General features: G+C 40.5%; 1 protein-coding gene across 3 annotated transcripts in view; it reads left to right on the top strand.

Moving 5' to 3' along the window:
- The window catches only part of SORCS3 (sortilin related VPS10 domain containing receptor 3), a 633894-nt gene that overhangs the window by 555488 nt on the left and 56105 nt on the right, over nt 1–22301 (top strand). For 2 of the 3 annotated variants that reach the window (XM_027529079.1, XM_027529078.1), the window contains 2 exons: nt 19581–19698; nt 20668–20801. The exons of the other annotated variant lie outside the window; for it this stretch is intronic. In XM_027529079.1, the coding sequence (XP_027384880.1) occupies nt 19581–19698; nt 20668–20801 (252 nt within the window). The remainder of the gene's footprint in view (nt 1–19580; nt 19699–20667; nt 20802–22301) is intronic. 3 annotated transcript variants of the gene reach the window in all.

Raw genomic sequence — 22301 nt, 5'->3', positions numbered from 1 at the left:
CACTTCAGTCATGTCCGACTCTGTGCGACCCCATAGACGGCAGCCCACCAGGCTCCCCCATCCCTGGGATTCTCCAGGCAAGAACACTGGAGTGGGTTGCCATTTCCTTCTCCAATGCATGAAAGTGAAAAGTGAAAGTGAAATCACTCAGTCGTGTCTGACTCTTCGAGACCCCACAGACTGCAGCCTAGGCTCCTCTGTCCATGGGAGTTTCCAGGCAAGAGTACCGGAGTGGGTTGCCATTGCCTTCTCCTATTGGCCCCAAAATTAATGCTTTAAGGAGAGCTCTTTTTTGCTTGGCTCAGATGTGGCATCAGATTCTGCAGTCTCAAAGCAACATTTGAAATTCTTTCTTGATATGAAATATTTTAACCAATTGGTTGTGATTTAGTTGATCCTTTACAGGGGCCAAGGAGAACCTGGTAGCCTGTCACAGGAAAAGAAATCCCCAAAGGGAGGGGTTCAGCTTCCTTGGAAGAAAGCAGATACTCCCTTGGAGGAGCAAGTGTCAGCCAGCTGGCATCTGCTCTGCTCCTTCCTTCGTGTCAGCTGTCGTGCTGAACTCTCCCTCAAACTTGATTTCACTGACGTCTCACAGTAATCCCACCAGGTAGATTGGATTATTGTCCTTGGGCAAGGGAAAACACTGAAGCTCAGAGAAATTAAGTGCTCAGCTCATACATTCAGTAAGAGGAAAGCAGAGCAAGGAATGTGAGTTTCAAACTTTAGGCTCAGAACTGAAATTTGAAGAAAGGTACTAGAGTTCTCCAAGGATTGTTCACTAAAGGATCACGGTGTTTGGGACAAGAAGGGCAGGGATGTTATTCACCAAGAATTTTAGCCACTGTGCTGTCAGATACGAAGTCACAACAGACCTATTCAAACACAACCTATCTGAAAAAATATGACAAACACATGAAAACTAGAAAACAAGTAAATGGTAAAGGGTTGGGACAACTTGCAGTTGCCATTAAATATCAAAGAAGTGATTAAAATAGAATAGATACGGCTTTGTATCTCTGCGGAGAGGGAGGAGCAAAGATATCCAGGTGCGGGGAGAGTATGAGCAAACACGGAGCAATAGGAACTTGTTTGGCCTGAAGAGGGGAAAGCAAGAAATGGGAAGGGCCAGAGATGCTCTCAGCAAATTGTCTAGGGCCAATTGCCTCGCTGAGTCCCTGTATAAATCCATTTCTAATTGGCATAAATCTCTGATCCATTGTTCCACCAGCAGAACTAATAGCTGAAGTGAAGGGGAAGAGATAACATTTTTGTAGAAAATTATGCAAACCCCAAAGCTGCAGAGGTTTTAAAGAAAAAAAAAAAAAAAGCAAAGACCTTCTTTCTACTTAGGAAACTGTGACTGCATGCTTAGCAAGAAACATGTTCTCAAATACAGCCCTGGTGAACACAGAGACCCAGCCCTGAGCTTAAATGTATTGTTTAGCCTCTAGTGACTGCATCCGATAAAGTCATTGGAAATTAACCAGCACTGCTTCCATTGATCTGTTTTTCAATTCTCTGTTGTTTGCTGGAAGAATCTGATTTTACTTTGCCTGAAGTAAGTCATTCGAGTAATCAGCAAATCCAGTGGAACTCTTAAATCATCGCCTCTCAGGCTGGTTGCTGGATTCAGATCCTTCAGGTTGTCACCAGACTTGCCATCCATTCAGAGGCCTGCTGAGTAAGAGCCAAGGAGTACGAAAGCAGAATTCACGCCGACATAGGGGCTTTGGATGATACTCCAAAGGGCTTTGGATGATTCCAAAGCCCTTTGGGAGATACTGGAAGCTGGCAGTAGTCTGGAAAGAAAAGGCTTATGTGGACCAGTAGATTGCTGTGTGGGATGAGTGGTGACTGAGAGCGTAGATTTTGTAGAGTCATACTCCAGGGACAGGTCTCAGACCGCCACTTACCATCCCTCTGATCTTAAATGTCTTACTTACCTTTCTTAGCTTTGGGTTCCACGTGTGAATGTGAGAATTAAGTGAAATAACTAACATTGAGTGACATTTGAGATGCTTTCAGTCTCCATAGTCTAATGATCAAGATATGGGCCACCTGCAGGAAGAACTTTAGCCAACTAGGAGAGAGGTGAGCAGACTCTCCATGTAAAGATTTTAGAGTTTGCAGGGACTTTCCTGCATCTGCTTGGTTCTCCTGGTCCAGTGTGAAAGCCACCACAGACAATATGCAGTGAATGGATATGCGATATGGAAGACAGCATGCAGTGTCTTCCAATGAAAATTCAATTATAGATGCTCAACTTTGAATTTCATACAATTTTCACGTGGTATAAAATGTGATTCTTCATTTGCCTTCCCCTCCAACCATTTAAAATAAAAAAATTGTTGTTTGCTTATAGGCCATCCAGAAGAGGCATTGGTCCAGATTTGTCCCATTGGCTATAGTTTGTTGACTCTGAACAAGAGGGTACATGCAGTTTAATCTTTTGTGGCTATTGTTACAAATATTGAATTTTTGAAATGATTTATACAAGCTTCCCCTATCCATAAACTATTTTAGTTGCTTATGAAGGAAGTGATCTCTTGGTATCCACTGTGATTGGTTCCAGGACACTGCTTACCATAGTGGGTACCAAAAATTCACAGATGCTCAAATCCCTTATATATAATGACATAGTATTTGTATAATATCTTTCTACATACTTTAAATCATCTCTGGATTACTTATATAATATTTAATTCAATATAAAATATATATAAATAGTTCCCAGTGTATGGCAAAGTCAGGTTTTGCTTTTTGGAACTTTCTGGAATTTTTTTTTTTTTAATGTTCCATGGTTGGTTGAAATCGTGGATGTGGAACCGGCAGATATGTTGGGCTAACTATATTGAATTGACAAATCATTGGAAATGATTTCCTCATTTCCTTATTGAGGAAGTTTCTTCATTTCTTATGTTAGCCATACAGACAAATCTCACCTCTTTCAGGAAGCCCTCCACAGTTCTTCCAGCTCTTATTTTCTTTCATTAAATTCCTATGTTAAGCTTCTGCGTTTGGACCACAGATAAATTGTTTGGTCTACATTTTTCTTAATGGAACTAAAATTTTCAATCGGAAGCATCTTGTGGCATTGAGCCCAAATGCCCATCATCCTACAGGCTGCTGGAGCTATGTGGAAGCTGCCTACTTTCCACTGGTTGAGCTGATTCTTGCCCGCCTCTCATCTGATGTGTACATCTTCTCCAGCTGTATCAGCTTACTCATTGTTCATTTAAGTTGACCCCCTGGCTCCTGTATGATTTTGGGTTTGTGATTCCCAATATCGACCCCACATGCTTAATTTTATACCTTTATTTTTTTCCTAATAGTTCTTTTTAGAAAGTTTTTAAAATATAGTAAAGCACAAAGAATAGTATTACGAACACTTGTGTGCCAACCCCTTGGAATTTAATAAATACTAACATGTTACCATTTTAGCTTTATATTTCTAAAATAAATATGCAGGGTATTCTAGGTACACTAGCCAAGTAATGCTCAAAATTCTCCAAGCCAGGCTTCAACAGTATGTGAACTGTGAAATTCCATATATTCAAGCTGGATTTAGAAAAGGCAGAGGAACAAGAGATCAAACTACCAACATCTGCTGGATCATCAAAAATCAAGAGAGTTCCAGAAAAACATCTACTTTTGCCTTATTGACTACATCAAAGTCTTTGACTGTAGATCACAACAAACTATGGAAAATTCTTAGAGATGGGAATACCAGACCACCTGACCTGCCTCCTGAGAAATCTGTATGCAGGTCGAAAAGCAACAGAATTGGACATGGAACACAAGGCTGGTTCCAAATTGGGAAAGGAGTACAACAAGGCTGTATATTGTCACCCTGCTTATTTAACTTATATGCAGAGTGTATCATGCAAAATGCTGGGCTGAATGAAGCACAAGCTGGAATCAAGATTGCTGGGAGAAATATCAATGATCTCAGGTGAGCAGATGACACCATCCTTATGGCAAAAAGTGAAGAAGAACTAAAATGCTTCTTGATGAAAGTGAAAGAAGAGAGTGAAAAAGTTGGCTTAAAACTCAACATCCAGAAAACTAAGATCATGGCATCCGGTCCCATCACTTAGGGCAAATAGATGGGGAAACAGTGGAAACAGTGAGAGATTTTATTTTGGGGGGCTTCAAAATCACTGCAGATGGGAACTGCAGCCATGAAATTAATAGACACTTGCTCCTTGGAAGAAAAGCTATGACCAACCTAGATAGCATATTTCAAAGCAGAGACATTACTTTAACAACAAATATCCATCTAGTCAAAGCTATGGTTTTTCCTGTGGTCATGTATGGATATGAGAGTTGGACTATAAAGAAAGCTGAGTGCCGAAGAATTGATGCTTTTGAACTGTGGTATTGGAGAAGACTCTTGAGAGTCCCTTGGACTGCAAGGAGATCCAACGGTCCATCCTAAAGGAAATTAGTCCTTAATATTCATTGGAAGGACTGATGCTGAAGCTGAAACCAATACTTTGGTCACCTAATGTGAAGAACCTACTCATTGGAAAAGACACTGATGCTGGGAAAGTTTGAAGGTGTGAGGAGAAGGGGACGACAGAGGATGAGATGGTTGAATGGCATCACCGACATGATGAACATGAGTTCAGGTAAACTCCCAGAGTTGGTGATGGACAGGGAAGCCTGGCGTGCTGCAGTCCATGGGGTGGCAAAGAGTTGGACATGGCTGAGCGACTGAACCGAACTGATCCTAGGTAGAGTTGGTCTCCTTGGAGTTGCCCATTTCCAAACCCCTTCCCATTGCTTCCTACACTAATCAACCACTGCTGTGAATTTGGTGTATATCCTTCTAGTAAGGGTATTGATACTTTTAGTACATATTTAATTATCCATAGAAATATATGTAGTATTCTTTTGTTTTTAAAAATGTCTAATTATCTAAATGCTATTATTTCTCTGTGTCTGTCACTGAGTATTACCTGTCTTGGGACAAATCTGTCTGATACAGACACATAAATGCTGTGGCCTTCTATTGTGATATGAATATGCATAGTTTATTTCTCCATTCTCCTACTGATGGACATTTAGTTTTTTTTCCTGGTTTGCACTATTGCAGACAATATTGTCCTGCCTTTATATGTGTCTCCAAATGCACACACAGAAGTTCTCTGAGCTGCATACCTAAAAATGGAATTGCTGGCTCATGCTGAATTGGTGTTGTCACTTTTATTTTTCACCGTGTTCTAACTGTTTTACATATTGGTCATCTCTGCAGTTATAGTCTGAGGTCTTTTTTAGTCTGAAAGATTCATGAGGTTGGCAGCTGTCTTATTTGTCATCCTCCACAGCCCTGAATGTGGATGCCTGTCCATAATTGGGCTCAGCAGATATGTAAAGAGTGAGTAATACTCTTATTGAACTGAACTGCACACTATTTAAGGATAGGAGCTGAATTTTTTTCTGATTCTTTTTACTTCTTGGTTCAGGATTTGACACAAAGTAGGAGACTGAGAAATGATGAAGGAAAACCAGTCCCTCTTTACCGTGTTCTCTATGGCTTATTTGATTCCCAGATATTTCCTCGTCTCTCAAATTTCATCTCAAACATCCATCTTCTCCCTTTTGGTTCCATCTCTTAGGTTCTCCTTCATCACCAACTCCTGACTTACCTTTCACAGGTTCATGGAACACACTTCCAACGTTGTGGACTTTAAACATTCAAGCCCATTGAAGGAGCTTATTAAATTTTGAGAAAGAGTCAAAGTTGTTTGGACATTGAGATTTCTTTCAATGCATTTAAAAATCAACTTTCTTTCCTTTGCCTCTTCAAATCCAAAGCCTTTTAGTCTCTTTCTCAATCTTCCCTTCTTCACTCCCGGTACTTATTTTCAAACCTTTTAATCCCTGCCTGTTTTCACCATCTCACTCATCATCATATTGTGTAACTAACACAGGCTTTGCATGCAGGATTCCTTGCTGCTGCTGCTGCTGCTGCTAAGTCACTTCAGTCGTGTCCAACTCTGTGCAACCCCACAGACAGCAGCCCACCAGGCTCCCCCGTCCCTGGGATTCTCCAGGCAAGAACACTGGAGTGGGTTGCCATTTCCTTCTCCAATGCATGAAAGTGAAAAGTGAAAGTGAAGTCGCTCAGTCATGTCCGACTCTGTGCGACCCCATAGATGGCAGCCCACCAGGCTCCTCTGTCCATGGGATTCTCCAGGCAAGAGTACTGGAGTGGGTGCCTTTGCCTTCTCCGTCCTTGCTGCTGATCTTCTGTCTATTTCTGTTAAGGTCTAGTTTGTGTCTCACTTTTACTCAGTGCAGTTCCTCTGTAGCTGCTGACCTCCTTTACCACTAATCCCTCTGCTCCCTAATGGGAAGAGTATCAGGTGGCATGGAAGCACTCAGAAAGTCAAGGATGTGGCCTGAATTTCTGGAGACCAACAACTGCTGGCCTCCAAGCCTCACCTTTCTAGGGCACTGCTCTTTCTGCTTTGATTTGAAATTGGTCCTTGGCAGCTTCCTCCATGGAGGCAGAGAGGAGGGCTTATGGAGGCAGGAGGCAAAGGAGGTGAGGGAGCCTAGGTCTTTCAGAGAGAACTGAACTCTGTAGGAACCCCTGAAGAAGGGCACAGGAATCCACCTGTATCAAGTTGCTATACAAGAACATTGATTATTTCTTTATTCAGTGGTATGTACTGAGTACCCACTACAAGGTAGACGCTGCTCTAGGAGCTGAGCTAAGGCATAAACAGTACAGTCAGGGTCTCTGCTGATGGAAAGGTGCTATGTTCTATAGGCTCTTCTACACCCTATAAAAGAAAGCAAATTTGTATGAGGCTTATTTCGGCACTAGTATTTATGGAATATTCTCCATAATCAAATTTTTAATGGTGGTGGTGATAGTGGTGGTGGTTGTATGTATGTGTCTGTGTGTTATAGAAAGAGAGAAAGGCGGGTAGGGAGAGAGAGATTGCAGGATTACTTCTGATTTCCAAATTTAACTCTAGTTGAGAACTGTGATTATTGCTTATCTCTTAGTCTGAGAAAGAAGAACACTGTCAGTGAATGGAAGGGAATATCACAGAATATTAAAAGTGGTTACGTCTAGTGAGGTTTTTATGTTCCCATCTATAGATTTTTATAGTTTTCAATTTTTATAATGAGAATGCATTCTTTTTATAATGAGAAAATGGAAATCGTTTATCAAAATGTACCCATGAAATAAAAGTAGCTTCCAGATAATGAAAGAATAGAGGTTGCATTTAGGCATGTGTAGGTGATTGTTTGTGTCACACTTACTCTGCCTTTGAGGTCATGACCTAAAGAAAGGAAGAGTCTTAACTACCCACCATCACTCCTCAGTGCTAACTAGTGCTCTGAGTAAATTAGTACTAAGTCATTTCAAATAAGAAAGCTGCTGCTGCTGCTAAGTTGCTTCAGTCGTGTCCGACTCTGTGTGACCCCATAGATGGCAGCCCACCAGGCTCCCCAGTCCCTGGGATTCTCCAGGCAAGAACACTGGAGTGGGTTGCCATTTCCTTCTCCAATAATAAGAAAGCTACTAGAACCTAATCAAAGACAATAAGGAAAAAAGATAAATCCTATTTGTAAAATAAAAATTCAGGAAATTACTAGATAGTGGCTTTGGATGAAGCAGTGCTCTAAATAATTTTTTCAAGGTCATCTGGTTAATTTATGCTTCATTTGTAAGTTATTGTGTATTTTAAAAATTAATGAAAGATTTAATTATAGCAGGGTTGCCTGTGACCTTTTGTGAAATGACTTCATCATAAATCTACAGGTATTTCAGAACTGTTTTCCAGGTTTCTAATAATTTGCTCTCAAATTAATGACATCCAGCCAGTGAAAGGCGTGAAGGCAGGGTAAAAGGTTTGAGCTGGGATTTGCGGTTTCCTAGCAATGGCTAATTCTGAATCCTGGACGGAGGTGGCATAGAAGATGGTGTGTGACTCACCAGAATCCACAGCTGGTTTAATTGTTTACTTAGAAGAATGAGAAATAAATCCAGTGTGTCAATAGGGGAAATTTCAAGTAGCCAGACTCATTGCAGAGCCTTTGACTTGAAGTGAAATCAAAGTCGTTCGGTCGTGTCTGACTCTTTGTGACTCCATAGGTACAGTCCATGGAATTCTCCAGGCCAGAATACTGGAGTGGGTAGCCATTCCATTCTCCAGGGGATCTTCCCAACCCAGGGATTGAACCCAGTCTCCTGCATTGCAGATGGGTTCTTTACCAGCTGAGCCACCAGGGAAGCCCACCTTTGACTTGGGGCGTATTTGTCTACATGTCAGTGTGAAGGCAACACCTGGACCAATGGAGCATCCTTCTTCCCTAGTACCTACAAAGATTCTCCCTCATTTGTGAACTGAAGGTTTATGCCTTATTTCTAGCCTGCCGACCACCCATGAAGTCCAATTTAGATTCCGTCACCCTCCCTAGTATCTCTGACCTTCACCCACCGTAGGAACTTGATGAGAGCAGCTAAACTGTCTCTGGAGTGGGGCTCATTTCCCAGAGACCAGGATACATCATTGTCTATGTCATTCTGATGACTCACTTGATCCGTTAGACTATGCAGAGGAATGCTACATCTTAGCACATCAAAGATAATGTTCTCTTAGAAGAACCTAGTAGCTCAGTTTATAGTTCCAGAGTTGCAGGCTAGAGTTTGGAAAACCCAGAACTCTCTAGATACAAGAGCCTTAAGGAAAAGCCAGCAAAGTGTGGAAAGTGGGTCTTGGCTAAAGCCTTCCCTAGTCAACCATAGCTCTGGATGTGATCACCTTCCTACCCTGTGTTCCTCCAGCAATTACTCATGATACTATTGTCATATATGATGTTGCACGACTCATCCTGCAAGATGCAGAGGTTTCCATGAAAAACAGTCAGCCAGGAGAAAGACTTGGGGCTCAGGTGACTTGGACTCCACTCCTTTATGTTCGTGAGCAGACCACTACCTAGGCTTTGGTTTCCCCAGTTAGCAGGTGAAGGGTTTCAGCCAAAGGTTTATCCCTAAGGACCTTTAGTCTTGAGCACTAAGACTTTATAGCTTGGTTTGTTCATTTTCCTACCCTAGGGACTTCCAACTAGAGGCCAAGCCAATGAAGATTGTCATAGTACACATACAGGTAGATAATTCTCCATGTAGAAATGCTTTAGACCTTGAGACAAATTGGGCCATAACTGGAGTTCTCTAGATAACACCTTCTCTGCCTATTTCTCTTTTCTATTTACAGCAACTGTGCTTTCAGTTTTATATATTTCAAGGTGTTTCTGTCTTTTATTTAAGCAACCTAATAGACCCCCATACCCATACGTCTGTGCCAAACAGTGCAGTCAGATGATTGCTAATGAGTCACAAAATGCTTGACAAGGGATATGAAGTCTTGTTGAAAGCACAGTGCTGAGAATCATATTATAACATCAGCAGCAATCACGTCAATTGGACTCCTGACTCCAACACCTATTCACTGCATAACCTTTTTATATGAGCTATTTAGCTTCTTTGAGGCTTAGCTTCCCTATCTGTTACATGGGAATAATAAATGAGATAATTCACACAAAGTGGTTAGCACATTATAAGTTTCAATAAATGATCACTAATATTGGTGTTTTTATTATTATTGGTGTTATTTGATGGACTTCTGCTAGAATACCTACTGTTTGCAAGGTCTTAAAGTAGAGATAGTGGGAATATAAAAGCATAAGATGTACTATCTGCCCACAAATCCTCAGACATCCAACAAAAGATATGAAATGAATTATCATATTTAAGTCCTATTATATAAAATATGATAGGTAGTTTAAAGTATTCATTTCTTAATTTCTACTAAATATTACAAATATACAACACATTTAAACCTCAGAATTCTTCTAGGTCATGCTGTTATCTTCATTTTGCACATGAGAAATCTGAAGTCTAATTAATATGTATACAGAACTTCCCATTGGTCCAGGCCTGGGGCTCACATACTGGCCCATATGAAGTCAGCATATTTTATGTTGGGCCATTTCCCAGACAACACATGGTACTGCGCAAGGCAAAATTTGTGTAAGTTGAAGACTTGTAAGAGTTTAAAATCTAGTGAAGGCAATACTATATATAGGGACATATTTTATGAATTATGATACCTGTTGGAAGTGCTAAGGATGATACTCACAACAGAAAAACATGCTACAAAAATTCAAAGTAAAGAGATCATTTTTTTCTTTATAAGAAAGGAATAGAGGAAGAAGATATAGAGAGCAAAAAGTTAGCCTTTAAATTAAAATGAAGAAGAATAATCCATGAAGAAGATAGAAAAATCTCAAAATCTGTAGAGTGCTATGTTTACACAATATAAAAACCTACAAAGACTTGAGGAGAAATGGAAGATTTAAAATATCATAGAGGAATAGTTTAATAAATTTCACACAGAGCAAGCAGTCCAAAAGTTCATGTGATTTTGGATATGAATGACACTATTAAGAAACCTGATTTAAAAGAACTGTATACGACCCTCCATACAACAAATAGAGAATACATTTTTAGAGAAAACATTTAATATATCATTTAATTGACTACATACTGGGCCGTATAGAAAGGCTAGACTAATTCCAAAGAGCTGATATCATTGAGATTATATTCTCTTTAAACATTACAAATTGATCAAAATCTTTAAGTGATAAGAAAATAAATTTTAAAACCTTCATCTGTTTATTTTTGAAAAGAGAAATCAATATGGTCACTACAAAATACTTAGATTTGAACAGTTTTCCTCCCCCTTAATCTCCCTCCGAAGAAACACTGCATATTATTTGCCTTGGGACTTGCAGAATGGGCAGGAGTTGGACATATAAGATGTTGGGGGAGGCATCCTAGGCAGAAGAAGAGCAGGCACTAGGAAGTCATATTTATTTTACTGGAACAAATAGAATTCTGTCTGAGCATGAGGAATACTATGAAGTAGCAGGACATAATACTACAAAGGTAGATAGGGAGGCTCTTATATCAAATTCACAGTTCTTACTGTCATATTCATGACTAAATCTTGTAAGAGTTCAGGAACAAGAGTAGGTTCCTTGGGAGTTTTCTGCATAGAAGTTCAAGTTGAAAAGATGAGTGTCATAGAGGACATTAGGGGACCTCTTGACCCACATGTGAAGCACAAATGCCAAGTGTAGGGATAGAGAAAAAGAAGGCTTACGTTACCAGCACAGATGTGAAGAGGAGGGGTGAGGAGAGAAGTATACTTAGAGAAGAGGGAGGTGGAAAGTATGGTGTTTGAAAAACCGAGGAAGCCCTCTGCCTGGAGGAGAAGATTACCATATGTTCATACAGGAAGTCAAAAGTTTAGAAGAGAGATCCTTTAGACTTTGAACACACTTTTAAGAGAAGGTGGCCTTTAAGTCAGAGCTTGTGTTGGTTTTAGAGCAGGCAAAGACTATAGGAGGCTATTTCTAATGAAAAACATGGAAAAAACAAGCTGTGTAATCAGGAGTATATGTGGGTGTGTATATGTATGTGTGTATACGTGTTTGCTAGAGACTCTGATAAGCATTCCACAGCTATTATTATCAGCACATGTTTGTACACACAAACACAAGTACCTATGTAGAGCAGGCACCTGTAGAAAGGGAAAGAGACCAGTTTGGCTAGGACAGAGAGGGTAGAAGGAAGAAAATTTGGAAAGGAATATAATGGAATGGCATAGGATGAAATGCTCATTCTAGGAAGTGGTCCCTGTTCTATAACCTGCAATTTCTGAGCAGGTGTGTAGTGTCTGAGCAGTGTGTAGAGCATTGAAATAATGCTCTAAGACAACAGTCTGGGAGCAGGTGGGGGACAGGTTTCTTGAAGATGTAGGTGTAAACTAGTGAGGCAGGAGGTACTGAGAGCCTGAAATATCGTCTTCAGAAGGAGGAAGCACAGCCAGTAAGAGCTTTGGCTTCACATGAATGTCAGCTTGATTCCCAACTCAGTCTTGACCTTGAGCATGGTCCTAGTGCCACAGTTTTCCTCATCTGAAATGGCTGTGCCTAAGATTCTCAGGTATTTTGTGGAGGATTCAGGATGATAATAGCTGAGGAACATTCAGCAGAGTCCCTGGAGTCTGACAAGCATGCCGTCAGTGGTAGCCATCAATGGTAGCCATTATTAGTTATCAAGGCGTAGGAGTGGAATTACAGAAGTTGGTGGATGTGAGACATTTTGTAGAAGTATAAGAAAAGGATGGAGTGCCAGGCTAGAGTTTAAGAGCGAGGACAGGCTGAGGGCTAAGTCTCTGCTAATGCAGCGGTTTCTAGCCTAATATTAACAGAAAGAGGAAAATTAGGAAGAAACTGACAGAGTCAATTTTGGCCTTGTTCTCTTTCTTGAGGCAGATAGAGATGAGTGAGCTGGTGGTTCCAAGAACTCAAGGTGCTTGTGCTGGAGTCACTGAGGAAGATAAAGGAAGGGAGTCCTGGGGCAGGTTGATGACAGCATAATATTATCTTAGTTGAGTTCGATCAAGTGTTTCCTCAAAAGTCAGTCTGCAGTGACATGCCTGCTAATCTGACTCCCCAAGAACTGTTCTTTCATTTACGTATTTCCAGTGGTTTCCTAATAATGAATTCTTGTCATTTTCCTCTTGGAAGAATTGTGGTCAACCAGTCTCTTCTTGAAATTTCGTTCAGCTTTCACAACTGTATATAAAGTTGGTGCATTTGGAAGTTGAAAAAAGCACCCAGTTACTATGCAGGGGCGAATCAGGTGACCCAGAGTTGCTCTCCAGTAAAGAGGAAAACATCCTTACAGAGCCTGCTCCTCTAATTACACTTAGTGTGGCATTGTTTCCACCTAAATTATAGCAATTATATACCAAGATCCCCTTTAAAATCATTTAATTAATGTGTAGCTAACCCTCTGTGTGAATGGAATTCTAATGAAGTCTTTTACTTTTATAAACTACCTCCCTCCCTCAAATTAATCACTTCCCTCCCCACAAGGCCTACTCAGGTCTGGATAGTGGATTAGAGAAGGTGTGTTATTTAGGGTCCCAGCAAATCACAGATGTTTGTGGGAATCCTAGCGTAGTCCGTGATAACAAGAGGTAGAGATACTGCTGCTATTTTTCCTGAGATTGTTTTCATTTAAACCCCAAAGGACATACAACTCAACCATGTTCTTTGGCCCAGAAATAAGGCGAGATAAAGCTGTCACCCCAATTTTGGAAGAAGTAGACAATTTTGATAGATTAATTCTACCCCGTAATCAACCCAGAACTATTTATTGAGCATCTGTTATATGAAAGAATTGCCAGTGGAGACAAAGATTAGTGACTCTAATTGTTAAATCCTTTGTGTATGGGGTCACCAGGAGATAGTTCGTTCACCTCAAAGTAGACATAAGGATTAAAAGAAAATAAACTCTTGGAAATTGTTTTTAATGAGCCATGTTTCATCTAGACAATTTTTGCATCCTATCCTTTCAGTATATGTGTCACTGAATAAAAATGTTGTGTAAGGAAGCTGAAAGCTTGAGAGATGAAGTGATTTGCTCAAAGTCACCTAGCTAATTTAGTAGTAGACAAGGACTAGGAAAAGCCAAGTCTTCTATTCCCTTACCTGGTATTGCCATGCCCAGACTACCTGCATGTTAAAAGGTAAACAACCACACAAGAGCTTAGGAGGGCACTTTGTTACCAGAGTCACAACAGAACAGACAGAGCAACAGAGGAGGTTAAAGGAGGATAGAGATGCTCTCAGGTTTGTAAAGCCCAAGAAGAAGGTGAATCTTGAGTGGAGCCAAAAACTCTCATGAAAAAAAAAAAAAAAATACAGGTGACAAGGTAAAAAGAAAAAGAAAAACAAGTAATAAATTTTAATTGCTTTTCCCTGAAAATCCATATTGTGAGAAATGGCTCAGAGAATTCATTTATTTTGTTCTGTGGTTGGGAGCAACTTCTTCAAAGGAACTAAAGAGTAGCCTACCCTTTCCAGACAGTCATCTGTATTTTTGTATGAGTTATCTACTTTCTCCAAGGCTGTATAGAAGGAAAAGACACCCAAAAGACAAAGAAGCCCTGATTTGAGGTTAGTATTTACCTTGGAAAGGGAATTTTGAGCCAACCTTATTGAAACCTCTTGATGAGCAGGGCCTTGGGTATGAATCTGTGGGGGTCCCAACAATGAGAATGATGGGGATAGGAATGAACACTTATTATCCACTGGGATTTTCAAGATATTTCCATACATTATCTCAGGGTTTTGATTATGTTGATGAAAATATGCTTTGAGTTAAGGGGGACTAGGAATACATTTTTGAAAAAAAGAGGTCAGAATAGTTTATCTGATAATGGCAAGAAAGTATGGCTGTGGATGACCATGGTTTGGCTATGCTAGGAATTGGCTTTTTTTGTCAGACTTGAAAATGAAGCCATGCTCTAGAATTGCTTGTTCCACTATTTACTCAGGAGTCAGCCATTCTTTGTCAAGCAACTACAATTGAAAGGCTTTATGTGATCCAAAGAAGTACAATAACGTTCCCAGCTTTATGGAGCTTTCTAACTCATTGATACAAATTTGACCAAAAATACAAGAAAATTAAATACAATTAAATTAAACTTTTTGTTTCCCAAAAAGTTACCACAAGTGGGATGAATATGCTATTCCTAGTTTATTGGTCATAAGCTCAGGGCAACATTTCCCTAAGGAGATGAGTTTTTATCTGAGAAATTTTATTCTTGTACTATTATTTAAAAGCAGTCTAGACTTTCTCTTTCTCCAATCCAGGACCAAGTAGATCTAATTAGTGTTTATCACCCCAAAGTGAGGGGCTTGTTTTCTAATCTCTCTGATTTCTCTACTGGGTTCTCACTTCTACAGATTCCCGTTGTGAATATTAACATATGTTCTAAGGTTAGATATGAAAAGGGTTGAGAAATGCTTGAAATTAAGTAAGTCCTTATTTTATCTCCTACTTAGTTTGCTGTGTTTCTGTCATTTCATCTTCCACGACTCTAATCAGAAGATCAGTGAGTGAATTCAATATTGAACAGAGTTAGGGAAGCCACATCTCTGTAAAAGAGACACTCTGTATCAGAGTCAGTCATGCCCCACAGGAAGGAGTCCACCATGAACTGATAATGGATAGAGAGATGGGAAGTACATCAGTGTCTGAAAGTTGCCAAGAGATTTTACCCTACTAATATCAGTTGGGGTCCAGTGAGAAAATGAACAAAGCTAGTAATGCTAGCATTAAATGTTTAAAATTTTGCATCTGGCACATGAAAGTGACCCCATGGGAGAAGCAGACTAGCCAACTTTCAAATGGAAATATTAGCGAGTCAATTTAGAGTTTGGGGAAAGACCTAGGAAACATGGTACAGGGAAATCTGTCATAGAAATCAAAGACATGTAGATGAAAGGAAGTGACCTGCCAAGATTGCGGAAGAGAAGAATCTGAATTAGTCCCCAAGTCCTGACTGGGCACCTATTGTGTTCAGTTCTGAAATGAGCACCCTGGGATCAGAAACAGATTTCCCAAAGAGTTGGGAAGACCAACACCGTGGACCTGCTTAGAGGCTCAGCGTCAGTTCAGCTGTGTACTTGGATGTTCCCTGCATCTTCCTCAGCATCAGCCCTGGGAAATGACGACGTCTGAGGGTGAGATTCTCTGGTTACTAACTCTTGAGCTATTCCTTTCCTGTGTGGGCAACTTTGTCTATTAGAACAATCTCTCCTATTTTGTAAACTTCTGAACTTTTATTTCCTGTTATTTTTTAATACTGTAGACATCTCCCTGGAGCACCTGTTTATTGGTCTTCACTCCCCTGACCCTTCCTAAGTCATCTCCAGGTTAACCAGCCATAGTGTTTACACCACTTCTTGGATTGGTAGCTGAAAATTGGCCTCGAATCATAGCACCTTTTGTATTATTTCATTTTATTTATTATTTCTTATATTTGTGCCTCCTGTAACAGATTTCTACAAACTGGGTGGCATTTAAGAATAAACCTTAATTTAGATGAAACGGAAAAAGAAATCGAATTCATTCTAGGCTTGTTCCATCTTTCGGCGGCTCCAGGTGTTTCTTAGCTTATGTCTGTGTAACTCGTCTTCACCTCTGTTTTCACATAGGCTTCACATCTCTGCATGTGTCTCTTCTTTGTATCTCTTATAAGCATGCTTGTCATTGGACTTAGGGCCAGGATGATTTTATCTTGAGATTCTTAACCCACATCTGCAAAGACTTTTTTGCAGTTAACCTGTCACATTCACAGGTTACAGGGAATAGATTGTGGTCATATCTCTTTAGGGATCCACTATTTAATCTAGTACATCATCTTAATCCTCTTTTTTTCAATGGTCCTTAAACTTTGGGAACTGTGAACCCTTTTGAAAATCTGATAAAAGATATATAACTTCTCCATGGATAAACAAACACATCCCAATAAATGCATATTTTTATTTAAAATTTCAAGAGATAAAAACTCCACCACCACCACTACCAAAGCCCCCAATTCTGGAGATACTCATTCTATTCTCTGCATTAAAGCTGACACTCAGCACTAAGTAAAATTTTCCTTTGTGATCTAGTCAATGTAAACCAGACCAGGACACTGCCTCTTTGTTCTAGGCAATATACAAAATTCTTCATTCATTAATGCATTCTAAGATTATCTTAAGTATTTTTGGTCTCTGAAGTGTTTACTTATGTTAATCACATTGTATATGAAAATTCTTAAGCTAGCATCCTCATTGTCATCATCATCATTATTCATCCTGAGCTGCAACAAGTCACATTTCTTTTATCCAATACTTATGTAGTTGCCAGGGAAGGACCTGACAGTTTTTTCCCTGTTACGTCACATGTTATTAAATTCAGCCTGTCTGTTTAATCTGTCAAGAGCTTTTTGGTTCCTTATTCTGCCATCAAGCATATTGACTGTTTCTTCCAGTTTTGTGTCATCAGAAAATGCAATTTTCAATGATGACCATTATTTCCATGTCATAAAGTCATTAATAAAAATGATGAACAAGGAAGAGCAGACAGCTGCAGATAGCAGCTGACTACACACCCCCTCCCTCCTGGTTGATTTTAATGCCTTAATTGGGTCCTGTTCAGCCACATAATTTTACCAGCACCTGGCTTATATTTTTCATCTTTTCTTCAAGACTGCAGCAGCAGACTCTGTAGATGCCTCATTGATATCCGGGTAAACCATGTGCCTCATATTTCCTTCTTCTGTCTGCCTAGTTATCTTACCATAGAAAGAAATGTGATTAATCTGACATAATGTATTTTGTGATCCATACAATAACTGTAAACTATTCAGAGTAGGTAGAAGTGTTTATTTTTTGTTTAGCATCATTAATATCCTGTTACTCAGGGTACTCCAATCAGGGAAGACTTTCTAGAGGAGGGGGCATTCGAATGTGGGAGGATTTAGATAGGTTGGATAAGGAGGGAAGAAGACATTCCTCAAAGTTTCTCGCACTGTTTGTTTGTTTTTTGATGAGCTCTTACCCTTATTCTCCTCTTTTAAAACAGATAGAAACTTTTTATAAAAAAGAAGTGTTTTGTTAAAGATTGAAATTTGATTGACTCATGACCTTTCCATGAACTGTATCAGATCTATTAGTAAATGGTAGAAATACCTTAATATAGACTTGGCATGGATATAGTATATTTGCTACTAAATGTAGCAAGAATGTGATGGAACAGAAGGGATGGCAGACCAGGTACCCCACATAGTACTGGCCACACAATCTAGGATATTCTAACCCCTCAGCTTCTACTAGTCAGGAGTGAGGTAAGGTTCATGCAAAGACCATACAGTTTTACTAAAGGAGAAAACCAGTCTTTCCCTCGAAGTCTGTTTAATCTTTTTTTCCTCAGACAAGGATCTAAAAAGCTTTATTTAATGTGTAAATGATTATTGTTGTTGCTGTTCAGTCTTGCCCAGTGGTGTCTGACTCTTTGTGCTCCCATGGACTACAGCACACCAGGCTTCCTGGATCTTCACAATCTCTGAGAGTTGGCTTAAGCTTATGTCCATTGAGTTGATGATGCCATCCAATCATCTCTTCCTCTGTCGCCCCCCTTCTCCTTCTGCCCTCAGTCTTTCCTAGCATCAGGGTCTTTTCCAGTGAGTAGGCATTTTGCATCAGGTGGTCAAAGTATTGGAACTTCAGCTTCAGCATCAAGCTGAAGCTGAAGCTGAATATTCAGGGTTGATTTCCTTTAGCATCTACTGGTTTGATCTCCTTGCTGTCCAAGGGACTCTCTATAAAGAGTCTTATCCAGACCATAGTTTGAAAGCATCAATTCTTTGGCACTCAGCCTTCTCTATGGTCCAACTCTCACATCAATACATGACTACTGGAAAAACCATAGCTTTGACTATATGGACCTTTGTTAGCAAAGTAATATCTCTGCTTTTTAATACATGGTCTAGGTTTGTCATAGCTTTTAAACATTAAAAGTCATTTCCTACAGTGTATTTTAAGTTATATAATCTACAAAACAATTTTTACTGCATTTCACAGGTTTAATCCACTCCACCCCTCCCAAAGCTTCCTCATCTTTCAGAAAGCAGAAGGAAATGTCTCTTGAGGGGAGTTAGTATTTTAGGTGTCACCATAAGAATATTTGAATTTGGGAAAAGGAGAATTCAGAGCTGGGACTCTGATTAGGTCTTACTGGGATGGAAGCCATCCAGTTCCTTGAAAGACTTCAGTGGGTTTTGGTTCTGGGCATGACTGGTCTCTCCTTTACATCACTGTGATAGATGCCTTGCGTTGTAATTATAAGACATGCCACCCGAGTGGAGTATGGGTGATCAGTCTTCTTTTCTATTTTTCTAGAAACGATTGATCATTCATATTTATAGGGCTATCAACTGCTGGACTTTGAAAAGGTCAGTATTGATTATCTAAGTCATGCAGACAGTGTGCTTCTTTGATTTACATAAATATGAGTTCTTTTTATGAGATGACTGATTTTTCAGGGAAGAGGGAGAGAAGGTGATATTCATGTGAGTTAAGTGATGAGAATTTCAACTAAAACATGCTTAGATTCAGTCAGAATTTTGGAGTTGGCAGGATCATACTTTAAATTAGCTAATCCAACCCCCACCCCCAAAAGAAAAACACACACATAAAGTTTACTTTACAGATGAGAAAACTGAAGCCCTGCCTTTGGACATCAGTGGATATAACAGTAGTTGCTTGTATTAAGAAGAAGGCTGGCTATCAAATTAATACCTGTGTAGAAGATTGTAGACAACCGGAAAAGTTTTTCCTTCTGTATACCTTTTTATACTTCATATTCTTCCTATAAAGCACATATATTAATTTTGCAAATATATACATATTCAAAAGCAATTATATATATATGATTTTAAATCCACAGTGAATACCGTGTCAGTTGGCTGGAGTTGTGTGGGCAGTGGACTTTACCATCAATGGACTTCCAACAGTTGGTTTTGGAAGAATCTTTAAAATCCAGGCTGTAATTCAATCCTCTCTCTCTCTAGTCTTTGCATTTTAGTGACTGACTATGGGACTCTCTGCTTGTCTTTCTCCTTCCTCCCATAAACACTTAGAGTTTTTGGCCACTTCAGCCTCCGCTCAGAATGGCAGTTGGTGAAGGTGGACTACAAATCAATCTTCAGCCGACACTGTAGCAAGGAGGACTATCAGACCTGGCACCTGCTCAATCAGGTACAACACCGGCTTGGAATCCTGGCTCCTGGAAACAGGGGCCACTGCAAGCCCTGTTTGGTCCTGTTGGGTCTTCCTATTTGGAGGAGGGAAGTAGTGGGCCATCTGGGGAAAATGGTGAATTGTGGGGGTGGGACTGGAATTCACACACCAGGTTGAGCAAGGGCATATGATATTTTGGAACTGCTGTGCACCCTGAATCCTGATCTACTCATTGAAATCACCGAGCAGCCTGGAAGAGAGGCAGCAGTGATGACCTGGGGTTTTAGTGCTACCCGTGGCAAATGAAGCCCAGAAAACCAGCACACCCTCTAACGGTTTGATCATCTTACCTTCTAATGGAAACAGTGGGAGCATTTCTCAGGCCATCCTGAAGTCAGGGCCCAGGAGCCCTGGGAACAGGACACCAAAGAAAGCGGAGGGTGAGGGACTCTAGCAAGGCAGATATTTAGTGCTAGTCAACACAGGCAGAATTCTTTTGTCTTCAGAACCATTGAGTCCTTATAATTCGTACCAATTTCTTCTCTTTTTGTTCTTGACTAGGAATAAGGACTCGGGCATGGTTGTTTATCATAGAGAGGGAACATATCGAGTCCACTTCAGTTTCGCTCTGAAGATGATGTGAAAAAGATGCCAACGGTGGATTACTTTCCACTGGAATTTATGGCAATTGAGGCAATTGCCAAGTGGTCTGTGGGGATGACTGGAATGTTTGCATTCTCTGTAGAGGTGGAGAAGCAGACATCACTGGCCAGGTTGGGTGGAGGGACAGTAATAGGCCAGTCTCCCACAGTGTTCCTCTTGCCTGGTAGTAAAAGATCAGTCTTTTAATCTTGAATACTCCTGAATGGTTCCTAGGAGGGAAATTTCTACATAAAGTGACCAAAAGAGAATGCAAAGACTAATGCTGGCTTATTTCACTGTCTTTTGTGTTTTTCTGTCTCTCTCACTGTGGACTTTCTTCCTAAGGGGGAGCCTTGCGTCATGGGAGAAAGGAAAATATTCAAGAAACGCAAGCCAGGAGCTCAGTGTGCCCTGGGCCGAGACTCCTCAGGGACAGTGGTCTCAGAACCCTGTGTCTGTGCTGACTGGGACTTTGAATGGTGAGTCTCTTTATGTCTCATCAGCAGTTCCAGCTGGACACTGACTAGTTTGGGGGATGAGAGTGAAGAAGAAGTTGAGGAGGTAGGCATGACTCAGCTGGCCTGCCAGCCTGGCTGCCTAAGGTCCTGGCCAGATGGGATGTCTACAGCCCCAGAAGGAGGAGGGGGAAGCTTTTCACAGGGAAGATCATTGTCCTACCAGAGTGGTGTGTCCAAGGGGACTTCTCGTCTTCAGTTAGCAGCTGTCCTGGAAAGTCCCCAAGAGGAGGGGCTGGGCATGGAGAGCTTAGAGAGCTGCCACCATGGGCAGTCACCTCCACACATGTGAGCTCAAACTGTGCTCTTTCCAATGAATTCTCTTATCACCATTTCTTTTTTCCTCCCTCTAATGACAGCCAGAGAGAATGAGTTTGGATCTCATCTCTTAGCCAATGACTCACAAATTTCCAAATATTTACCTCCAGCTCCAGCCTGTCTCTCCTCTTAGATGAAGACATTTGTGTCCATCTGTTTACTCAGCATCCATCTTCCCTTGAATTGGTAACAGGGATTTCAAAGTTTATGTTGCCAAGCAGAGTTCTTCCTGAATGCCCACTATTAGAAGCAGTTTTTCAGCTTCTCTTGAGCCCCCCAACCCAGACCAGGTTTTCCAAATTCAGTAAAACACATAGACATCCATTCAGTCCAAATCCCAAGAGAGCTTAATTTTTCCCTTTACCCTCAGGTGCAGGCCATCCAGAAGTCCCTGCACGTCTCTATTTCCAAAACACATTCCAACACAAAGCACCGCTACCCATGTCCATGGCATCTGGATCACCTCAACAATTTACTAATTCACTCTCTATGTCCATTCTGGTCACCTTGAAATCCATCCTTGTTGTTCAGTCACTAAGTCATATCCAATTCTTTGTGAATCCATGGACTGCAGCACAGCAGGCTCCCCTGTCTTTCACTATCTCCTGGAATTTGCTCAAACTCATGTCCATTGAATCAGTGATGCCATCCAACCATCTCATCCTCTTTCACCCCCTTCTCCTGCCTTCAATCTTTCCCAGCATCAGCCTTTTCCAATTAGTTGGCTCTTTGCATCAGGTGGCCAAAGTATTGGAACTTCAGCATCAGCGTCAGTCCTTCCAGTGAATATTCAGGGTTGATTTCCTTTAGGATTGACTAGTTTGATCTCCTTGCTGTTCAGTGGACTCTCAAGAACCTTCTCCAGCACCATCCATCCTTAGAAGAAATAAAATTATATTTTAAAAACCCAAGTCAGATCTTATCATTCCTATGCTTTAAATACTCCAGTGGCTTTCCTGCTCCCTTAAAATATAATATAACCTTCTTTCTTTGCTCCACTGCAGATGATTGACCCACTAGCACTGTTCCTTAACTTCTTAGTATTCCCTTTTCATTCGCTGTTTTGCAGCCATACAACTATCTCCTGCACCTTAATTAACCCAGACTCATTCCAAGCAAAGGAAACAGCAAGAACAGATATTTCTT

The sequence above is a fragment of the Bos indicus x Bos taurus genome, chromosome 26, assembly GCF_003369695.1.
Source record: "Bos indicus x Bos taurus breed Angus x Brahman F1 hybrid chromosome 26, Bos_hybrid_MaternalHap_v2.0, whole genome shotgun sequence".
Lineage (NCBI taxonomy): Eukaryota > Metazoa > Chordata > Mammalia > Artiodactyla > Bovidae > Bos > Bos indicus x Bos taurus.
This window is presented reverse-complemented; position numbering and strand designations above follow the sequence as displayed.